At 40.6% G+C, this 20,063-nt stretch overlaps 1 protein-coding gene across 5 annotated transcripts in view; it reads left to right on the top strand.

The window, feature by feature from the left end:
• ARHGEF3 (Rho guanine nucleotide exchange factor 3) overlaps positions 1–20,063 on the top strand; it is a 141,421-nt gene that overhangs the window by 101,991 nt on the left and 19,367 nt on the right. For 3 of the 5 annotated variants that reach the window (XM_075514027.1, XM_075514028.1, XM_075514026.1), the window contains one exon: positions 19,384–19,491. In XM_075514027.1, the coding sequence (XP_075370142.1) occupies positions 19,384–19,491 (108 nt within the window). Of the gene's footprint in view, positions 1–7,532; positions 7,727–19,383; positions 19,492–20,063 lie in introns of those variants that run through there. The other 2 variants (XM_075514030.1, XM_075514029.1) reach the window with 2 other exon arrangements.

Genomic DNA, 20,063 nt, shown 5'->3' on the forward strand with positions numbered 1-20,063 from the left:
TCCACATTGATAAATCAGTACAGTCCTTCCCACCGCCTCCTTTCTGCGCTCCCCGGGGCAGCGTACTTGGACAAGCTCAGCCAGCTGCTTTGTTCGAAGTGTAACTCGTGAAGGGTCATTTTCTCCAGCCTCACCACACCCTGTGCATTCCCCCAGGAGGGACCACCGTGCTTCCTAATGAGTTTGCACTGCTGGGTGTGGTAGAGGGGTGGAGAAGCATGAATCCTTCCTGATTTTTCTAGGCGGGCCATAGTTAGTCTTGAGCTGCAGAGCAGTCATCATAACAGCTTTTGTATATGAATCTGAGGCAGCTTTAAAAATGGGTTGCTACTGTCTTCCTAAGGGAAGCTCATGAAGGGAGTGCTTGTGTCTCGGTGCAAATGCAGGTGTTAGAGGCCGTCCTCTAACTGCACAGTGCTTTCTCCAGTAATCAAAAGTTACATGAATTTAGAAACATGAAAATAATCAAACAAAACAAAACAACTTGGCAGGTTGTTTCATCTGTTTGTCTCCCAGTGCAGGATTGTTCCACAGGCTACATTTATATGAAGAACCATGTATGTGTGTCTTTCTTTGAAAGCCTGCAGACTGTTTACAAGCTGGATGTGTGTTTATACAATAAACCATTCATGGTGATTTGTATGAGAACCACATCTCTCCATCAGTTCAACAGGAATGTACTTCAGTATAAAGGTGGTATTTTGAAATAGCCATCATTCACAGCGTAAGACAACGGAGACTCCTGCTATTTATTAATTATATTTGACAAAATTTAGGGGAATAGTTTGGGGCATCTTGGCTGCAAATCCCAAAGCACAGCCCATGATAACAGTGAGGAAACGTAACGTTCTCCTGCTCTTGTTACTCCATAAGCTGCACAAATAAGGGTCATATGAAAGGTAATCTTCAAATGGAGAATCTAGACAGAATAGAAATTTGGGGTTCAGTTCTGTAATGTCAGATGTTCCCCAGAGATGCGTTTCTTTGTTCTGCACTGATCTTTCCCGGATTAGGACTCTACCTGGAAAAATTACAGCTGTGGCTTTTGAGAGAACATTTTTAATGGTAATCATTTATCCTGTAATCATATTTTTATTGGAATTTCTCAGCACTAATGTGTTTAATCAAGTGGTCTCTTTCTAATATTTATTACCTAGTAAATTGTAACTCTCATTACCATGTGTACAATCCGTAGTTGCAATGAGGAAATTGCAGTTTCATGAACAGCTGTGTAACTGCCTGAGAAATGCCCTGTCTCTGGGGGTTTATGTGCTTTCTACAGCTACTCACTCGTCTCTGTCAGTGTTTCTGCATTCCAGCTCCCAAGCAGATTCAAATTTATAATGTTTGGTTGAAATGACTGCTTCAAAAGTTTTCTTTTGGTTGTTTGCATGTGGTTTTGCTTTTGGTGTTTGGTGGCTGGTCTTTCTTTGTTTGTTTTTCTGAAAGGCAAGCTTCCTAATGATTACCCTGGAGAGATAGTGGGGTGTGTTGACGAGAGGCTTCAGAGATGCTCAGGCAGTGCAGAACTGTGTGTGTATGTGCAGCATTAGCTTGTATAACTCACTGCTCATTTCGGAATAGTAGGAATAGTAGCTTTTCTTTGAATATTCTTAGCGAAATTGTATCTCTCCTAGGCAGTGGCTTCTGGTTTGGTGTTTTTTTTTTTTTTTTTTTTGTGAAACCACATATATATATATATACACATATATATATATATGAGAGAATGTATGAGTGCATATATGACCACATATATATATGAGAGAATATATGGTGCATATATGAGGGAATACTTCATGAAGTGCAAACTACTGTGATTTTTTTTTTCCCCTTGAAATGTGTATGCAATATTTCTACTTAATTTCAGGGTTTTATGGTGGGTAAAATTTCCAGAAACATCATACGGCAAGTACTCTTCACACACTTAGCCAAAATTGTATAGGAGATTCTGGTCCTCTGCAACACACTTTACATTAAATCTTTTTACTCCCTCCATAAACCTGGAGTAACTCAGCTAGACAGCAGAGCTACTCTACTCAGGATGACTCAGACAGTACTGGATAACTTGATATTCTTACAGCAATTCAGTGTTTTGAAAACAAAGCAATGGACTGTTTATTGTTCTTAATGTAATTTTCTTAAAATCTGCGGGGAATATAGCATATCTGAAGATGATAGTGATAGCATAGTTGCTTTTGTTGGTTTGTGTGGGGTTTTTTAAGCATTACACCTTTTCTTAATTTCTTGTCTTGTTACTGGGAACTTGTCACATAGGCATATATTTCACCAAGAAAGTATCCATGTGCATAAGTGTGTATTTCTAAGTCATCAGAATGGACAGATCAAAAAGAAAAGCTCCATAAATATGAATCACAGGAGAAATACAGTTAGTGTTTTTCTTTTAGCATTGCTAGTTGTAATTAAGAAAATAAATAATTAGACTGAATTGTTGCAACTATGGCTAGGCTTCTTCTTTGGCATCACAAACACCGAGCAAAAACAAGCCAAGGGCTGTTTTACGTTGGGTGAGGGAAGAAAAGGAGAGGCAGGCAGACACACATTCAGAGTCTTTTACTTCTTGGCATACCAATATTTTACCAAAAATTAATTGTGTTTATCTGATTTTATTTTAACAGCTTGGCAAAAAAGATTTTGACTTTTAATAGGGAAAGCAGTCACGTTAGCATATTGGGAGGAAGAAGGTAATCGAGATCTGGGTGTAGACATCTCAAAATATTTCTGTTTAATCACAGATTCTGTGTTTCTGCCCAAAGGCAGTTAAAATGTGTTGGCAAAGATCATGTTGAAACAAAACTTAAACAAAACAACAAAAACACCAACTCAAATCTTTAAACAATCTATTTGTGGGTTTTCTTCCTTAGGCAGAGTTCAGGTTTAATTGATGATTTTCAGTTCCACTGAACTCCTTAAAGCCCATGACTTTGATGGTTGAAGACTCTTCACTCTACTGGGCTTTTCCTTATTTAAACGTTTAGATTAAATGTTTCAGTTCCTTTTGCTACTGCTTAGCACAATGGCTTCTTAACTATTCTTGAACAGGAAACAGGGTTTTTTGTTGTTGTTTTTTATTCTTTTACCATCGTATTTTGGATCCTTTGAGAAATCTTTAATCAACTGCATTTTCATTTTAAAATGACTCTGATCAAAGCTGTATGAATCTCAAAGATTAGCATAAGATGAAAAGGAATTCTAGCCACATATGAAGATATTTTTAAGGTTCAAAATCTAAATATTTCAAAGGACTTTGCCATGCAGACAGATGCTTTTGCAATAATTACCTCAGTATTAGGTTTTGAATGGGTGTAAAGGTATTGGTGTGAACAAGACAATCATCATAGACTCATAGAATGGTTTGAGTTGGAAGGCACCTTAAAGATCAACTGGTTCCAGCCCCCCTGCCATGGGCAGGGACACCTTCCACCAGACCAGGTTGCTCAAAGCCCCGTCCAACCTGGCCTTGAACACTTCCAGGGAGGGGGCATCCACAACTTCTCTGGGCAACCTGTGCCAGTGCCTCACCACCCTCAGAGTGAAGAATTTCTTCCTTCTATCTAATCGAAATCTCCCCTCTTTCAGTTTAAAGCCATTACCCCTTGTCCTATCACTACATGCCCTTGTAAAGAGTCCCTCTCCAGCTTTCTCATAGGCCCCTTCAGGTACTGGAAGGCTGCTATAAGGTCTCCCTGGAGCCTTCTCTTCTCCAGGCTGAACAACCCCAACTCTCTCAGCCTGTCTTCATAGGAGAGGTGTTCCAGCCCTCTGATCATCTTGGTAGCCCTCCTCTGGACTCGCTCCAACAGGTCCATGTTCTTCTTATGTTGGGGGCCCTAGAGCTGGATGCAGTACTCCAGGTGAGGTCTCACGAGAGCGGAGTGGAGGGGGAGCATCACCTCCCTTGACCTGCTGGCCACGCTGCTTTTGATGCAGCCCAGGATAAGGTTGGCTTTCTGGGCTGCGGGCGCACATTGTTGTCTCATGTTGAGCTTCTCATCAGCCAACACCCCCCATCACAGAACAACTCCGTCAGTGAACTTCAGTCCTGAACCAGGTCAATGGTGCTAGGCATCTTTCTTGAGCAGGGCTTTCCAGAGTTAGCAAATAGTTTACTTACTTCTGCCTGACAGATAAGTAACTGTCAGACTAAATTGCACCTTTGGCCTAAGTAAATTAAAAATACCAACCAACCAACCAAACAAACAAAAAAACTTGTTCCAGAAATGGCAAAACTGATGCACTGATCTGCTGTGCAATCTAGTCACTGGCATTGTTTTTTCTTAAATATTAGTTTGTTTTTTGAAAGTAGCTTGCAATTCAGATCTAATTCCTATACTGTTAGTGTAGATTTGTAGTCAAAGTATAATTTTTGGAATGAGTGGACTCACTGGCTCCAGTCTTACAAGATTCCTTAGTGGTATCACTGAAACCTTTATTTCTCCAACTATGTAACTGGAGTTTACTAGGGAGTCTTTCAGCCAGAAGTTTATGAACTGACATTTAGCTCTGGGCGTGCGTGCACAACACGATACAGTGACGATTGACGGGCAGTCACTTTGCCATCTAAATTAATGTACAAATGAAATGTAAACGTAAATCGGTACTGACTAAGTTTGCAAGATCTTTCAGAATGGGCTCCAAGTGTTGTATTTGATACGCAATCCAGGTGGGACTCAATACCATGAATAAACTGACATAGTTTTGATTATGAATGTACACAGCATTCTACAGACAAATTCAGTTCTCTGGAAGAGAGAATTGTTTGAAATTGTGCCATTGTGTTATTCCATCAGATAATATGATACTTATAAAGTTAGGTGCTATTCATCAGTGAACTTCGGGTCCAAATTTCAGTTCTAAACCCGTATTTACACTCTTTTGGTGAAGTAAACAAACATCCAAAAAGTAATGAATCCTGTTTTAGAGGTTTATTGAAGTCTGTCTTGTAGGTGCAAGATGCTCTGAAACTTATTGATATGAAGGTCCTGCCTATTTTTAAGAATCTTATTCTTCTTAAGACAGATTTTTCTCTTGTTTCTCAAGAATGCTTAGTCAAGCTGAAGTGCACTGGCCTGATTAACAGAGAAATGACAGAATCCCTCTCTTGGCATTTTTTTTTACGTGTATAAACCAAAGTTCATTATTTCAGTCTCCAAACTGGTACACTCTTGTCCCGTGTGAAGTGCTCTTTATGCTGTGAAGCATGTTACAGGATTAGAATGCTTTGAGGACAAGCCCTTGTCCGACTGATTTAAGTGAAGCTGACTTAAAATGGTGTTAGCATACACATTCATAAACAAACATACACAGATGGTATTTGAAATCAAGGCTTCCTGGGCTTAAATGGTTATACAGCAGCTGCAGCGTTCTCAGGACGTTCTTGACCGTTTTATACAACCTGTGCGTACTGGTGTTTTGATGTGCTTGAAGTCTGAGGAGAAACCATCCAATGTTATCAGGCTGCCTTCAGAGGTACGTCCTTTGAACGTCACACTGAAGAAGACTTGCAAAGACGAATGCACGTTCGTGTGAGTGAAATAGTTGTCTGTAGCTTCAGAAATCCTCAGGTAAGACAGGTAGTCTTCAAATAAAATGCTACATTCTTTTCATATTTTTTGACATATAGAAAGGAAGGAGGCTGCAGCAAAGATTGATCTAACCTAATGCCAAATCTCCAGTGGTGGTCAGCAGTAGATGCTTAGGGAAGAGTGCAAAACAGAAATAGCGTGTCATGATGTTTCCCCAAAGTAGTGTCCCAGTAGCCAAGAACTTGTCTGAGAAGCTTTCTTAGCAGCAGCATCTTGTGACAAATACTTCCACTGTATATAACACAAAAATTGTATGTAATCTGAAGAATTAGCTCCTTTTCCTTTGCTCTGAATCTGCCACCATCTGATTTAATCTGATGCACTGTTTTTTTCCCTCTAGTTGAATGCAGTGAAAAATAATTCCCTATTTGCTTTCTCTGTCACTCATAGTTTGGAGATCTTTATCACACCTGCTCTGATTTCTCTCTTTTCTTCTCTGAAATGTCCCATCTGCTTAACTATTCTTGACATGAAAGCTGTTCGATGCCTCTTGTCAACACTTTTGCTTGCAGTGAACCTCGTCCCATCCTACTATGGTGGAGATGAGTGGTACTGCACATAACACTTCAAATGTCACATTTTCTTCTAGAATAATTGAACATCTAGCAGTGCTGATAACTTTGTTCCAGCAATTTTCCAGGAATTGCAGGGCTGGGAAACTAGTGGGGGTTTTTGTTTTCTGAGGAGACTACTACAAACTAGCGAGGTCTGCATAACGGGCAGCAGGGTAGCGTCTCTGGTTCTGCTGCGGTTGCTCCTGAAGAGGCCCAGGAGCGTAAGTGTGAGGGACACTCTATGTGTGGGGTATTGGTGAAGCCACAGGAAAGTGTCCAAATGAGGACTCTGTCTGCCATTCAACTAAGCTTATTTTAAAGACATCATTACCTGATTAGCAACCTTTAGGAAAGCAAATGCTTGTAAAGCAACATCTATCATACAATCTGCCTTTAAAACCAGTTAATTCTTTCAGACTCTGTAAAGTTATTCTTGGTTGGGCTGCTTCCCTTGGGCTGAAAATATCCTTCCCTCCTCCCCCTGTGCAGCTTCCTCCTCAGTTTCCTTTTCCTTGTCTCCCATATTCATTTTTTGTCAGATCGATCCTGTACTGCAGGCAGGGCCCCTAACACTTCCTCTCTCTTTTCAGGAAATTTTCACTACCTTTGTCCTAAGGTAGACATCAAACAGAATTTGCCTGGCTGCACAGACACCGAAATGCCCTATGAGCTATGTTAGGCAAAGGTATTTTTCCACTTTCTCAGCTTGTTACAATGAGGGGTGCGGGCAGGGGAGCTCTTTGACTAAACAATGGCAGCAAAAGTGGAACTTTAAAAACACCAGAAACAAACTCCTGCTTGCCAGACAGGAAAAAGCAGCAATATGGGTGAACAGAACAAAACAAAAAGGAAAGGAAAGAAAAAAATAAAAGCACTGCTGCTTGTTGTGGCAGCATCCCACGATGCAGGATTCCTTCTCTGATCAGCAGGAGCACTGCACGCAGAATGGAGATGCCGCCGCCGCCCATCGGACTGCGGTCTGTCCTTGGGACGTGACCGCTGCGCCCTTCGGGACGGCTCTTAGCTGCCAGGGAGCCCCGCGCCTCTCACGTCCTCAGCTGTCCGAAAGGCCCCGCGGTAACTGAGTTGCAGTGCCCCTGTGAGAGGCGAACGGGAACGCTGGGTGAGGTTCTCCGTTTGCCACGTACGTTGATGCTGCTGGCCAGCAAGGGCGCGAAGCCACCGCAGAGGGGCGAAGGCGCCCGGCCCGCGGCAGCAGCGGCGCGGGGCAGCTCCCGGCCGCCCGCCCCTTCCCGCCGCGCCGCTGCCCCGCCCCGCCCGGCCCGGGGGCGGGCCCGGGGGCGGGGCAGCGCTGCGGGCGGCGGCGGGCGCGGCGCAGTGAGCGCGGGCGCTGCGGCGGGTCGGGCAGTGCGGGGCCTGAGGCGGGACGGCTCCGCTGCGCTGCCGAGCGCCGCGGAGGGGGCTCGGACAGGGTCAGCTGTGACCCCCGAAACCGCTCCGCTCGCAGCCGCCATGGTGGCCAAGGACTATCCCTTCTACCTCTCCGTCAAGAGGGCGAACTGTGCCCTGGAAGCGCAGACGGCGTCCAGCCTGGCTAAAGAGGCGGAGGTACTTAATCTACTGGTGATATGCCTGCAGCTTTATTTTTCTTTATCGTGTGAGCTGTCTTGCCTCGGGGAAAAGCAGTGTGCTCTGAAAATAGGCTTCTGCCTGTAGATACCTGGTCTGTTTCGGCATCCTTTACTGCCGTCTCTAGACGGTGAACTTTCCTTTGGAATAAGGCAAGGAACAAAAAATCTAGATTTTTGTCACTTGTCATTTTAAGGAATTAAAATTACTCTTTTAAGTAGCTAATTGAGAAATGTAATTTGAAGTAATTTACATGTATTTTATTCTAGTGCTAACCGTTACTTAGAAATTGTTCAGCTTCTGCAGGAACTGGTTATATGCTTTGTTGGGTGGAAGGAATCTGGAAAACGGTGTCTGAAAGCATTAGCTGTCTTGTCCTCATGGGTAATAAACCAAGAGATTAATACAGTAACACAGGTAACTGAAAACTCAGCCTGGTCAGCAGGTTGACTACTCTGTTTCTTAAAGAGCATGAAATCCTTTCAAGTGACATTAAAAATCTTACTCATTTGCACAAATTCAACATACTCATCTGCAAAAGTCTCATAAATGGTGAAACTTTTCAGCAACAATGTTCATGAAAGACTTAAGTATTTGATACTTTAGGTTAATGTTGCTTTGCGTGCTGGTTTGGAAAGAAAACCTTGACTTTAAGGAGTCTGTCTAGCTGCGCTGGAGGAAGGATACAATTTGTCTCTGGAAGTTTTTATCACTTAAATATATAGCTTCTTCGTTAGTCTTGTTTGCTGAGTAACTTGAAGACAACTTAGTAAATTGGGTGCATTTAATACAACTACATCAAAGATTAATTATTTCTAGCAGTTGAATAGATCTAAAGTAAAAGTAATATAAGCCAAGTGCCTGTTTAATCATGATGCTTAAGCTGAGAACTAGTAAGATGTTGTACTCTTGCGTTTCAGTGTACTCTTACATAAAGGGATTTAATTATTGCAGTTAACAAAAGTGGAATTTTTTTCAGCTGTTTTTGAAAACTAACATCCTGTGTGCGTGTGTGTACGCGTGCATCTGTGTAAAACACAACTTGTTAAGTACCAAATGGTTCTCTTAAGGGTACTCATTTTACTAACTATAATATCAAAGAAATAAGTTTTTAGCCTTTACTGCATGAAGGGTTTTTTGGTGAATGAATACAATTGTCAAATGTGAAGAGTTGGAGTGTTGCTCTCTTACAGTTAGGAAGGGCAGCTTAGTTATAGTCAGATTTCAAAGAAAAAGTCTCAATGGAAGCTTAGAGCGTGAGGAAGTATCTAATAACAGATGTGATCAATCAAAATTACAATGTGCAAACAGTTGCTTTGGATTTATAATCTTTCGGTTTGTGTTTTATACAAATAAGAAAATGCACCCTATGCTTTCAGGCTGCTTTTGGAGAGTATGATTGACTTCCAGCATTCTGAAAAATAAACTTTTAAACATTCTCCTGTTTGTCTTAGGAGGGTATGAAAAGACCACCTGCCACTCAAAAAATCTGGTCAAGGAAGCAGAAGTAAAAACTGCTCTTTGGGAAAGGCATTATAAGCATAGATGTATGCAGCCTTTCTTTGAAGTCTGTCAATATGGGGGGGAAAAATCCACATTTCTTCTCAAGCTCTGATGTTAAGCTGTTCTTCCACCCTTGAGTATTTACAAGCCTAAATAAAGCTATTGGGCGCCTTCTACCACAATTTTGTGTTACTACACCAGAAAGCTAGCTTGTGTGGGGGTTAAGAATTCGTGGCTTTGAAAACCTGAGTTTCATTTTAATTATTAACATGTGAAGTTGGTTGCTTTATTTAATAATCTAACTTGTGCATAAGTGTTGATGTGTGTGGAATAGAACAGATTTTCTTCTATGTAGATGTTGTGGTTTAGTTTTAAATCAGAAGTCATGATTATAAAATATTTCCTCTGACCTTATTAAACAATAATCTTTTAGCGTTTGTTTTGAACAAATACAAAATATAGTCTGGAAGATCAAGTAGCACTTGCATGGGATGAAATTCAGCCAAAAAACTTGAGCATATACTGAACTGTTAAAATTTTCCTAATTTCCAGCTGGGTCTCCGGGTAACAAGCTGAAGTTTATGGGCAATAGATTAGTTCTTCCTTATTCTTGGACTCCACTTGGAGCCTGCAGAGCAGCAGTGGAAAACCAGGAATGTTTTTGAGGAACAAGTCAGTGGCACAAAAGAGAACAGAGGTTTTCTACTTACAGTTCGTTCTTTAAGCCACACTGGCTTCCTTGGTATTAACTCCATAACAGTAGCACAGTTGCAAAGCAATGAAAAATAAAAAGTCCGAAATGTATGTGAAAGTAAAAATTTGGATTCTGAGAAAAGGCTAGTGTACCTCTAGTCAAAGTACAATTATCATAATTCTTTCTAAACGCAGTTTAAGGACAACAAAACACTTCAATGTCTGAGGAATGAGTTAATATAGGAACTGCTATAAGGCCTTTACATACATCATTGCATACCCCACATAAAATAATGTAGTAGAGTTCTAGGTGTAAACAGTACAGAGGCGTTGGGCTCTTCCCAGCTTTTTCATAATACAAAAATAGAGACAGTAAAACTTGAAATTTGCTTGCTTTAAGGTATAAAAATCCCCGCATCTTTCCCAATGATATAGATATATACATACCATTTGCTATGTTTCACTGGTGAAAGCAGGTCCCTTATCACCCTCTCTAAAGGAAACAAAGTGAAGCAGAGCCAGTGGATGGGCAGCAGGTAAGAAAGAGCTCACACAGTCACAGAATGAGGTTTAAAGGTCTGAAGTAATGGGAAGACATGAATTCCTCAGAGTAAGGATGTTCTGTTCTGCTGTACAGGATCTAATACAGTGCCTGGGTTTAGGCTCTAAAAACTACAACGGTGGCATGGAATTCCTTTGTGTCTCCAGTATGTTGTATGTCTGCTTACATCTCTTACGCTGCAGAAATCTTAGACCTAGGAATCAGGGCTGTTTGCAGTCAGTCTTTTGTTGTCTCCTGATATCCTCGCTGTTTTGATGCGCAGGAGGTCTAGGCTGCCTTGTGCTCAGGACCGTGTTTAATGCGGCACAGGGAGCGCAGGAAAAGGAACCTGAAGGGTAACCCCCAGGCCTCTGGGCCATGGCACACCATTAACGTGAGAACCAGGCGTGGAGCCAGAGGGAGAGGGGTCAAAAGATTGAGAGAACCTGCAAGTCATGAATTTTCTTTGATCTTCACAAATGTATGTGTTTAATTTTTAATGAAATATTAGCAAGCTGCAGTTTTGATACAGTTCAGGTAAGTTCATGTGTAGTGTAACTGCAGTGAACTAAACGTGGAAACATGTCAAACACCCACACTTGGAATTGCTGATCTGTTCTGCTTAATGGCAATTTGAAACAAACAGCTTGCCTTTATTTTTCCATTCAGTAACTCGCTGTGTGATGTCTGCTTGTTAATTGGCAGTCCAGCTTCATATCCAGTTTGTTCCAGAATGGAAAAGGTCTGTCTTAGGTAGTCTGTACAGGCAGCTTCTAATGAGAGGAGATGCAGAATTCAATCAACTCTACATTAGGTGTCTGGGTTTTTCAGAGTTTCTCTTACTCGTGTTAATTCACCTCAGTGTGAGGTTTTTCTGTTAATTGGCCTTTGTTTTCTAACTGCTGGGAGACGTATTGATTTCTGGATATTGCAGATGAATGATCAGTGGATGATAGCTGGATGCAACTTGTCTGTATGCTACTGACACTTCAGTGGTTCTGTCTTGCATACGGCAAATGAAATCTGAGGTCTTAAGAGCGGTGACTAATGAGGGCAGCCTATTTGCGGCAAGGAGCCCATCTTTGATGAACACATGATGCGACAGCGTGTTGCAAACTTCCGCTGATTTTCTTCGACTGAGAATACTTCACCACTTGTCTATATGGCTTTTCATTGTACCCTGACGATCATTTCAGGTCCTCTTCTTTATAACACTGTGATTAAAAGAAAATGTCTCCGGATTTTGCTTTATTTGGTTGCTGGTTTTGCAGAAACTGGCAGAGGAGAATAACAAACCTCCCCCTGCTCCCATCAGAGAGCACAGGTGGTGGATGGAACCTTGTGGCTTTGAAGGAAAGTTGTACCATTGATACACACAATTTATTGGCTGACCAAGTTGCCTTTATGTATCAATTTATTAAATTGCTTAATAAATTCTTCTTGCGATGCTGGCAGTGTTACTAGTGGGATGCCTCTCCCGGGTTTTAGGATGGATTTGTGTGGATGAGTACAGTTACCTTTGTGCAATGCTGAACCATACTTAGAACTGCTTTAGAGTCACCTACTTTGTTTTTCCTGACCACCAGCCTCAGCTCTAGAAGAGCGAATGTTCTAGAATTTCCCAGCCGGAATATTTCTAAGATACTATGAAGCAAAGGCAAATTCTCTGCTGTTTCAAGTATTAAAAAAATACAGTCTTCATTAGCGCCAGTAGGAATTGAGAATGTTGTTCTAGTTTTAGACTTGTTTCTCTCTGAAGGTGCAAAAAGCCTGAGATGCCTGGCTTAATTTATTTTTAGGTTAAGTGTTTGCTGTATTAAGACACTCTGTTATAAGTTGTTTTTTCTATTTTAACCTTTTTTGTTTGTTTTGGTGTTTTTATCCTGCTGAAGGTTAAATACTGATAACATCCTGTGGAACAGAGCTTGAATGTGTTTTTTTAATTCAACTCCAAGTTTTGGGGCATTTATTAGAACTGTTTAATCTTAGGCCAATTCAACTAGTAGCAGACTAATAAAAATAATAATGTTGGGCTTCCTGCCATGACAAATGTTGACTTACCCTTATAAAGCTGACTAAAAACTAATAACCTTTAAAGTATAGGAGTATGGAAATTTAGCCAGTTACATGAAGTCTGAAACAGAGTGGTTCTGTTTTAGTTTGCTGGCACTGCTTGTGAATTATGTTTGAAACAAAGGTTACTGTACTGTTTCAATTTATAGTGTCTTCCATTTATTACACTGTTAACTCTTTTGAGACTAATTTAAGTTAAAACATTTTGCACAAATGAATGTTCCCATAGCACAGAATGAGTGCTTTGGATATGTGTTTGTCTTGGTTCACAAATAGAAAGTATATCAAAAGGGGAATTAAAAAAACCCCTGCATTTTTTATAAAATGCCAAGAAAGTTAGCAACCCCAACTCCAGAATTACTTCAGTAACTTGTTGAACTCCAGTAAGTTAGGATGTTTTTAACAAGCATTGCCAATGTCGGCAGTTTTGTATGTGGATTGAGAGGTTAGTTTGCCTTTGAAGGGAAACGGGGTAAATTCTAATATTCTAAAACGCTAATTTCCTGTACCAGTTTTCACATAGCACTTATTTTCTGGGTTGCCTGAAAAATCTCTGTAAGTTCCTTTTGTTGAGTTTGTTTTTAAATACAATCAGAAAAATCAACACAACGTGGTCACAGTAGTGCTGCATGTGGGCTGAAGACACAAGCGTAACGGCCCCCCAGGGAAGTATTTTCCCTTGTTTGTCAAATTCGGCACCAGTTCTCCGACATGGAGACTGCTGTTGAAGCTGCTGATAAGAGATGGGAGAGTCAGGTGGAAAAACAGTCATCCCAGCAGTGAACATAGGTTTGCTTTTACTGTTCCCTGGGAGGGAATCGGTGGCTAAGCTGGTCAGGAGCATAGAGTGGAAGAATTTTGAAGCGAGGTACTGAAGCAAATGAAGACCTTTTGTATGGCACCTTGACTGCTACTCTGTGCTCTTCAGTATGTGTTATCCAGGTCATTGGTTCTGCTGTTCTGCGGGCAATATAGAGGGAACGTGGCCTAGTTCTTTTTGTTTCCTTTCCATCTCTTTGTTGGAAGATTAAAACCAATCTTTTGCTAGAGTAATTTATCCATCAAAGTGTGATAATTGAGCTGTGGGTGGCCCTGTTGAATGACAGTGTATAGAAAACTAATTGATATTATTAAATGTATTTAACTCACTCTGACACTCTGCTTTAAACTTCAGGAAAATTCCATTCTTTACATATACTAGTAAAAGAATTGTTTTATTTTGTGGATGAAGAGCATCAGAAGTGTTAGCTTCTTTCCCTAAATAGCCTCCTAGAAGCTTTTCGTATCTGTGTAGTGTGTTGTTGGATACAATATATCCAATTATTAGGTGCTGGTTTCACTAATGAAGACATAAAAATAACATCAACTTAGCTGTCAGTACATTGCAACTAATGTAAGTGCCTAATTCTTCACAAAAAGGATCTTCTGCTTTAACATGCTTCCGTGGCTGTTGAATGCTTAGCTTGCCCCAGGAGTGGGTGCTGCATGCTAAGATTCAGGCTTTTAAATGGTAGTCCGTGTGTATTAGGGCCAAAAATAATGATACAAAAGCTATCTTTTTGCCAAGATATTGTCATTTTGAAATGACCATATCACAGTTTTAAAAAGCAACACCTCATTCAGTTACACAAGGCAAAAAGACTTAAATTTTACTGAAGAGGGAGTTGGCAGAAGTTACTCAGCAGAGTATGGCTTCCTGTAGCACTACAGCTGAAGCTGCTTGCTGTACGCGTTTCCCAGCTGTCCAACAGCAGAAGGCTAATTTTTGGAGAGTTATACGTTAAAAGCTAGAGCTTTCTTTTCTTACCCAGCAGTCTAAACCACTAGGTTAGAGTTTAATATGTAGAAGATACTAGAAATACAGTCATACATATACATGGGATCTACAGAATAAATTACAATGAAGCAGCAATCTAGAGCACTGTGGCCTTCAGGCCAAATGAGAAGAATGGTGAGGCATGGCATCTTTGAAACTTCTTATCTGATAGCTTCCTGTCTTAAATCGCTGATAATCAGTGATTATGCCATTGTGATTAATCTTTCTTCCTACAAATTCCCCAGAAAAATATATGATAAAAAAATACTCTCTCAGAAGGACATAGTTGTTTGAAATGTCCACTGTATGGTTTCCAGAACCATCCAGATTTTGGACACAGATTTGCTTGTTTTATCAGTTTGTTCACAGTTTCAAGAGTTCTTTTTGAGGCTGCGTACATACACAGTATTTCCAGCTTTAATTTTTTGTTCTCTGAATTCAAATATTACCAAAGTCATCTTGAGTTCAAATATACAACTCCCTCCAAAAGCCATCTGCTCTTTGTTCTAGCCTAGTCAGGTATTAATTTGACTTCACTTGACTGTTCAGCCTTTGAAGTTCCTGCACTCATGTTTCCCTCAGCTTTATTTAGCCTTATATCAAATTTAAAGTGCTGTCAGATTAATGTTACTTGTTCACATATACCAGCTCCACGTTTTAGAAACTCTGCCAAACTGTAGTCTGGATATTTTGTTTTCTAACTTACTTCCCATATTGGTTCGGCAAGCCTTTGTGACTCTGAAAATGCAGTCTAACGTTTTATTTCAAAACTCTGAAATTATTTTTTAATACCAGTAATAACAACTTTAAAAGGTCAGGCAAAACATTGCAACTCCTGAATTTTTTGTGTCATAACTTGGCCTGGTTCCCAGGCTGGACAGGTGATGGTTGTTGCAAGTGGATCCAGCCACTAAATCCCATCTCTCCATCCCGTCTGCTTCTGCGTTCCCTGAACTGGGAGAGGGAGCAGGAGGGAAGGAGGAGTGATGACTTGGGGTAGCTCCGAGTCTTCTGAGCGCACGCAGAGGTACAGACCTGGAACCTCATGTTCATTCTACCTGGATGGTACATCCTTACTGGAGCCTCTTCATGACGGACAGGCGCTGGAATCCCATAGTTCTGCGTTCCCATGTGCTTAGATTCATACCCCAAAAGATTTTATCATTGTGGAACCCCTGGTTAACTGGAAGACCAGAGATTTTTTTCAGAGACAAATTAGTAAAATAATGAACATATGTACTAGGAATTCCTATCCTAACCACAAGCAGTTTATTCTTTTAAAAAAAAAATTAAAAAAATTGAAGAGGCTTGGGAAGCAGCATCTGGAATGCAGCTCCCTGATCTTATTGGACTAATGTGCAAGTGCAGATTCTGGTCGGTATCTCTGGGTAAAGCAGAACAGCTCACACACTCTCCTCTTTCCATTTGATCTGGTGGTTGTGAAGAACAGAGCCCTCGGTGAGAAAAACAACCATCTGTTTACAACTTACTTTTTTATGCGCTTGACTGTGGAATTTTTCCCTGTCCAGATCGTTGGCCTCAGTAGTTTGTTCAGCTTCTCTGTGGTGCTGGTTTGGAGAAGCAACACAGCTTGAGAGCGTATACATGGGAACATATACCCACAGCTTGGGGGTATTGATGAAAGGGGAGGTAGAGGCAGAACGGATGCAGACCATGCAACAGAAATACTGTGATCAAGTGTCTAACAGTTTCAGTATTACTATCTTCCAGTTTTAGAATTGCTCCGGTAGTGCTTTACTTTCATTGCACAGTCAAAGCCTTACCTGTACAAACGTTATTATTCCACAGCGGAGGGGGTGACTCAGTGCTGATAGCTCTTGTTAGACCCCTCCGAGGGAGATGATGCCTGGAACACTAAGGGTTTATGAGTTTTTGCTTCCAGCCAGGTATCTTAACCTACCAGACAGTTTCTAATGCAGGGTGAAAATCATGTTAGAAGTATTCAGAAAGCTTTCACCATAATTAAGAACTTCTGATTAGCAAGATTTATTTTCAGTCCTAATTGGTAAAGGTGTAAAAGTCTTAGACTTCTCAAATTATTGATTCATTATCTTAAATAATTCTGTTGGAGAGAATCCTGTAATAACGCTCATCTCTTTTAATAACATCAAATTCCTGATTTGAACTACATATGCTAGCTGTGTTGAATTCTGATCAGATTTTTCAGTGTGAGATCAGAATACGATACACTACATGAGGAAGACAAAATGGGATGTTGAGACGGAGTAGGACCTTTGCAGGCATACCTTCACAACATACCGGCTAACTTTCCTTTGGCTGCTGGGAGAAGTGCTGACCTCTGGTGGCTCACAAGAAGCTCCAGAAGAGCTCAATGGTTTTTGGTGGTGGCTGAAACTCCCCTGTGCTCCCCCCAGAACTGTAGGCATCCTTGGCCAGGAGACAGCGCAGGTTCCAGAGAGCCTTTGGGCTGTCTGACATGGAGAAGGGGAAATCCTATTTCTTTTTTTCACTTCCTCTCACTCTCCAAGACAAAGAAGTCGATTTCCATTCTTTTTACTCAGGCTGATTTTCTCCAAGGTTATTTGATGCTGTGCATCAATTTTCACAGCTGCCTGAGGTTTATGTGCCCCACAGGGTAGAGCAAATTAGGTCCTGGTCTGAGTGCTTAGCCTTCAGGCTTTGGGTGTTAATTAATAAACTTCAGCTGCGGTCACACACACAGTGTTTGGAAGTATTCAAATAAGGATAGACTGACTTGCTGTTCCTTACTTAGTTTTAAACACTACTCAGGAAGTTTCATTCAAGTTTTTTGCAACATGCTCAAACGAAATGCTGCAGAGATGCAGTGAAATACAGATTTACTTCTTTTGTGATTTCATTTGCTGTCAGTAGACTCCTCAGAAAATTACCCAAGAGCTTCTGGGGTTAGTTTTGTTATGAGTTAGGACTAAAAGACTGCAAAATTGTGACTAGATCACAGTGTGTGTGGAAGAGGTCTGTAAGACTATGGGGAGCATTGAACTTCCAGAAAGCAAGATATGGCTATGAAGTTGTAAGGGTCAAATTTTGCTTTTTTTGCATGAGTTTTGTCTTTCGACCTAAGAACGTAACACATAGCAGTAAAGTTGTAAGATAATAGAAAGGATACAGCAGTAAAGAAGGTGAAATCTTTTCTATTAATCCTAATCCCCCACTCCCTGTCTTCTGGAAAGTCCATACAGTCTTGATTTCCAGATTTTGCTTTCGGGGTGTGATATTTATGCCTAAGTAATCTTTGCAGCTAAGGTAGAGCTGCTAGCAGAAGCTGTGCTGCTGGCATAGCACTGCCCGACTCTGTCTGGGACTTCATGTCCTTTCACTGCAGTGCAGCACGATTCGTAACAAGCAGGCTCTGCCATGGGATGTTGTTTGTGCACCAGGACTGGCATTCTGAATAATCATACAAAAGAAGCTGCTGATGGCTGAGCCACCAGTTAGAGAAGAATTGCAGTGGAATCTCAAAGATTTTTCTTCTTTTTTGGGGGAGGGGGGTGGGGATGGTGATGCTGGAGATCAGTATGCTAGTGGTGCTGCAATGACGTAAAAAAAAATACTCCTTCAAAAACCTGTGTCAAAGACATGGTTGCTGAAAAGGCAGACATAGGAATAGCAGTGCATCGGTGAAGAGAAGGATGGAACCTGATTTAGGCTGCTAAAATTCTTTGATGCCAGGTTTCATGCGTGATGGAATACATTATTTCTGCTAGAGGGTTAAACACTTTGTCCCTCATTTCAGCCGGCATTTATGGATTTCCAGGTCTGCCTGCTGAGAAGTAAATTAAATATGTAGCTGCTTCTCACCTTTCCTCTGTTGCTGTACTAATGGAAAGGAATTTTTCTTGCCAGTAATACAGATGATGATCATCGTTGCTGAGATTTATTATATTTTGGTATCAGGAAGGATGGCAAATCTGCATTATTTCCAGAAGGATTTGGATTTCTGAACAAAAGGATAATAGGCATGCTTCATTTTCTTCAAGCTATGTCTAGGAAATTGGAGGCATAGCAAGCCTACACAAACTTTATAAGCATGGCTGAAAAAGAAAGATGAACTGCTTTAGGATGTCCTTGAAATAGGATGTTGGATGGGTTTTTTAACTTCACTTGGAAGGTTTGGCTCTTTTTCTGTCAAAAGTTGCCTTTTGCATGTGCTGTTCAAGATCCATTAAATGTCAGATGGAGGTTAGGAAGCCAAGGGTAACTGTTCTATTTTTATGTACTTATAATCACTTTTTTCTTGTGTTATGATTTCTGTTAACTTTTTTGTTTTAAATCTGCAGGACAGTTTATATTGAAGTGGTTATGTATAAGTGCTGCTGAAAGTATATATGAAAAGAAAAGCATGTAATTGAATGCTTTATGGTAGATTTTTGTTTACTTTTCCTTTCTATTTTATGTGAAAATTAAATATATGTAAACAAGTTATTAATGTGTTTGCCTGTATATATATAAGTATTTCTATAGGAACATGCACTCAAAGGATAATTAGTTAGAGATTTCTGTCTAAATTATATTTTCTGGAATAAAATACATGTAACTGAATAGAGTCACGTGCTGACAGTGCCAGAGGCAAAGAAACAAACGGACTTGTTTTTATTTGAAAGTACTCCTTTCAATGACAAGATGATCATAACACGCATTAGCTGCAGAGCACTGCTGAAAATTTCTCTTTTGAGTTAATACAATAAAATGATTTTGCCCTTCTTTACCTTTCTCCCTTCCCCTGCTCCCAGCCATGCCAACTTCTCCATCATTACATTTTTCAGCTGGTTCCAGGATCTGTATGTACCAGCCAAGAGTAATCTGTCATTGTCAGCGTTGAAAACTGCTATTGTTTATTTACTACCCCAATTATATACCAGGTTTACAAACTTGCTTTTTACAAATGCTTTCTTAGGAAAATCAGCAAAACTGGTAGCAATGTTTATGTGATTCCGCTCACGCTCCCCCCATTTTTTTCCTTTCCCTTGTCCTCTCCCCCTGCTACAGGAGCCCAGTAACAAACGGGTCAAGCCGCTTTCCAGAGTCACATCACTAGCCAGCCTCATTCCTCCTGTACGAGCCACTCCATTGAAGCGGTTCAGCCAGACGCTGCAGGTAATCACAGTAAATACATTGCTGCACTAAACTGCATTGCTACGAGGGGGACGCGTACATATTCACAATTTCTTCTAGGGTTAGCATGGGAACGTGAACCGCACGTATGCACGCGCACACCGCTGTAATCTGCCAAACAGGTTTAGGCAACTTACAACTACAGAGTCACTCAACTTAAAAACTCGGAACTCTCACCTCAAAAAACCACTTCTCTGTCCAGATAATTGCTGGTTTTTAATTACCAGTAAGAAAACTATTACACCTGTAGCATATAAAAGTTGTTACACTAAAGCATTATGATTGCTTTTTAAATTCGATGAACAGAATTTTCTGTGACGCATTGTATTAATTTTGGTTGGTTTCTTTGAAAATGTTATTTTTGGTATGGTTAGTCATGTAGGGCTGCTAAATTTCCTTCTGTGTAGTGAACTCTCACCTTGCCTAAACAAAAGAGTTAGTGAACAATTGGAAAAAAAGCCATTTTCCAAAGCTGATGATGAAAATTAATAAAGGGCAAGCAAACTTTAAATGCAGTTCAGAAATGAAATAATTTTGTAGTTGCAATTTCTATA

Source organism: Mycteria americana, chromosome 11 (assembly GCF_035582795.1).
Source record: "Mycteria americana isolate JAX WOST 10 ecotype Jacksonville Zoo and Gardens chromosome 11, USCA_MyAme_1.0, whole genome shotgun sequence".
Lineage (NCBI taxonomy): Eukaryota > Metazoa > Chordata > Aves > Ciconiiformes > Ciconiidae > Mycteria > Mycteria americana.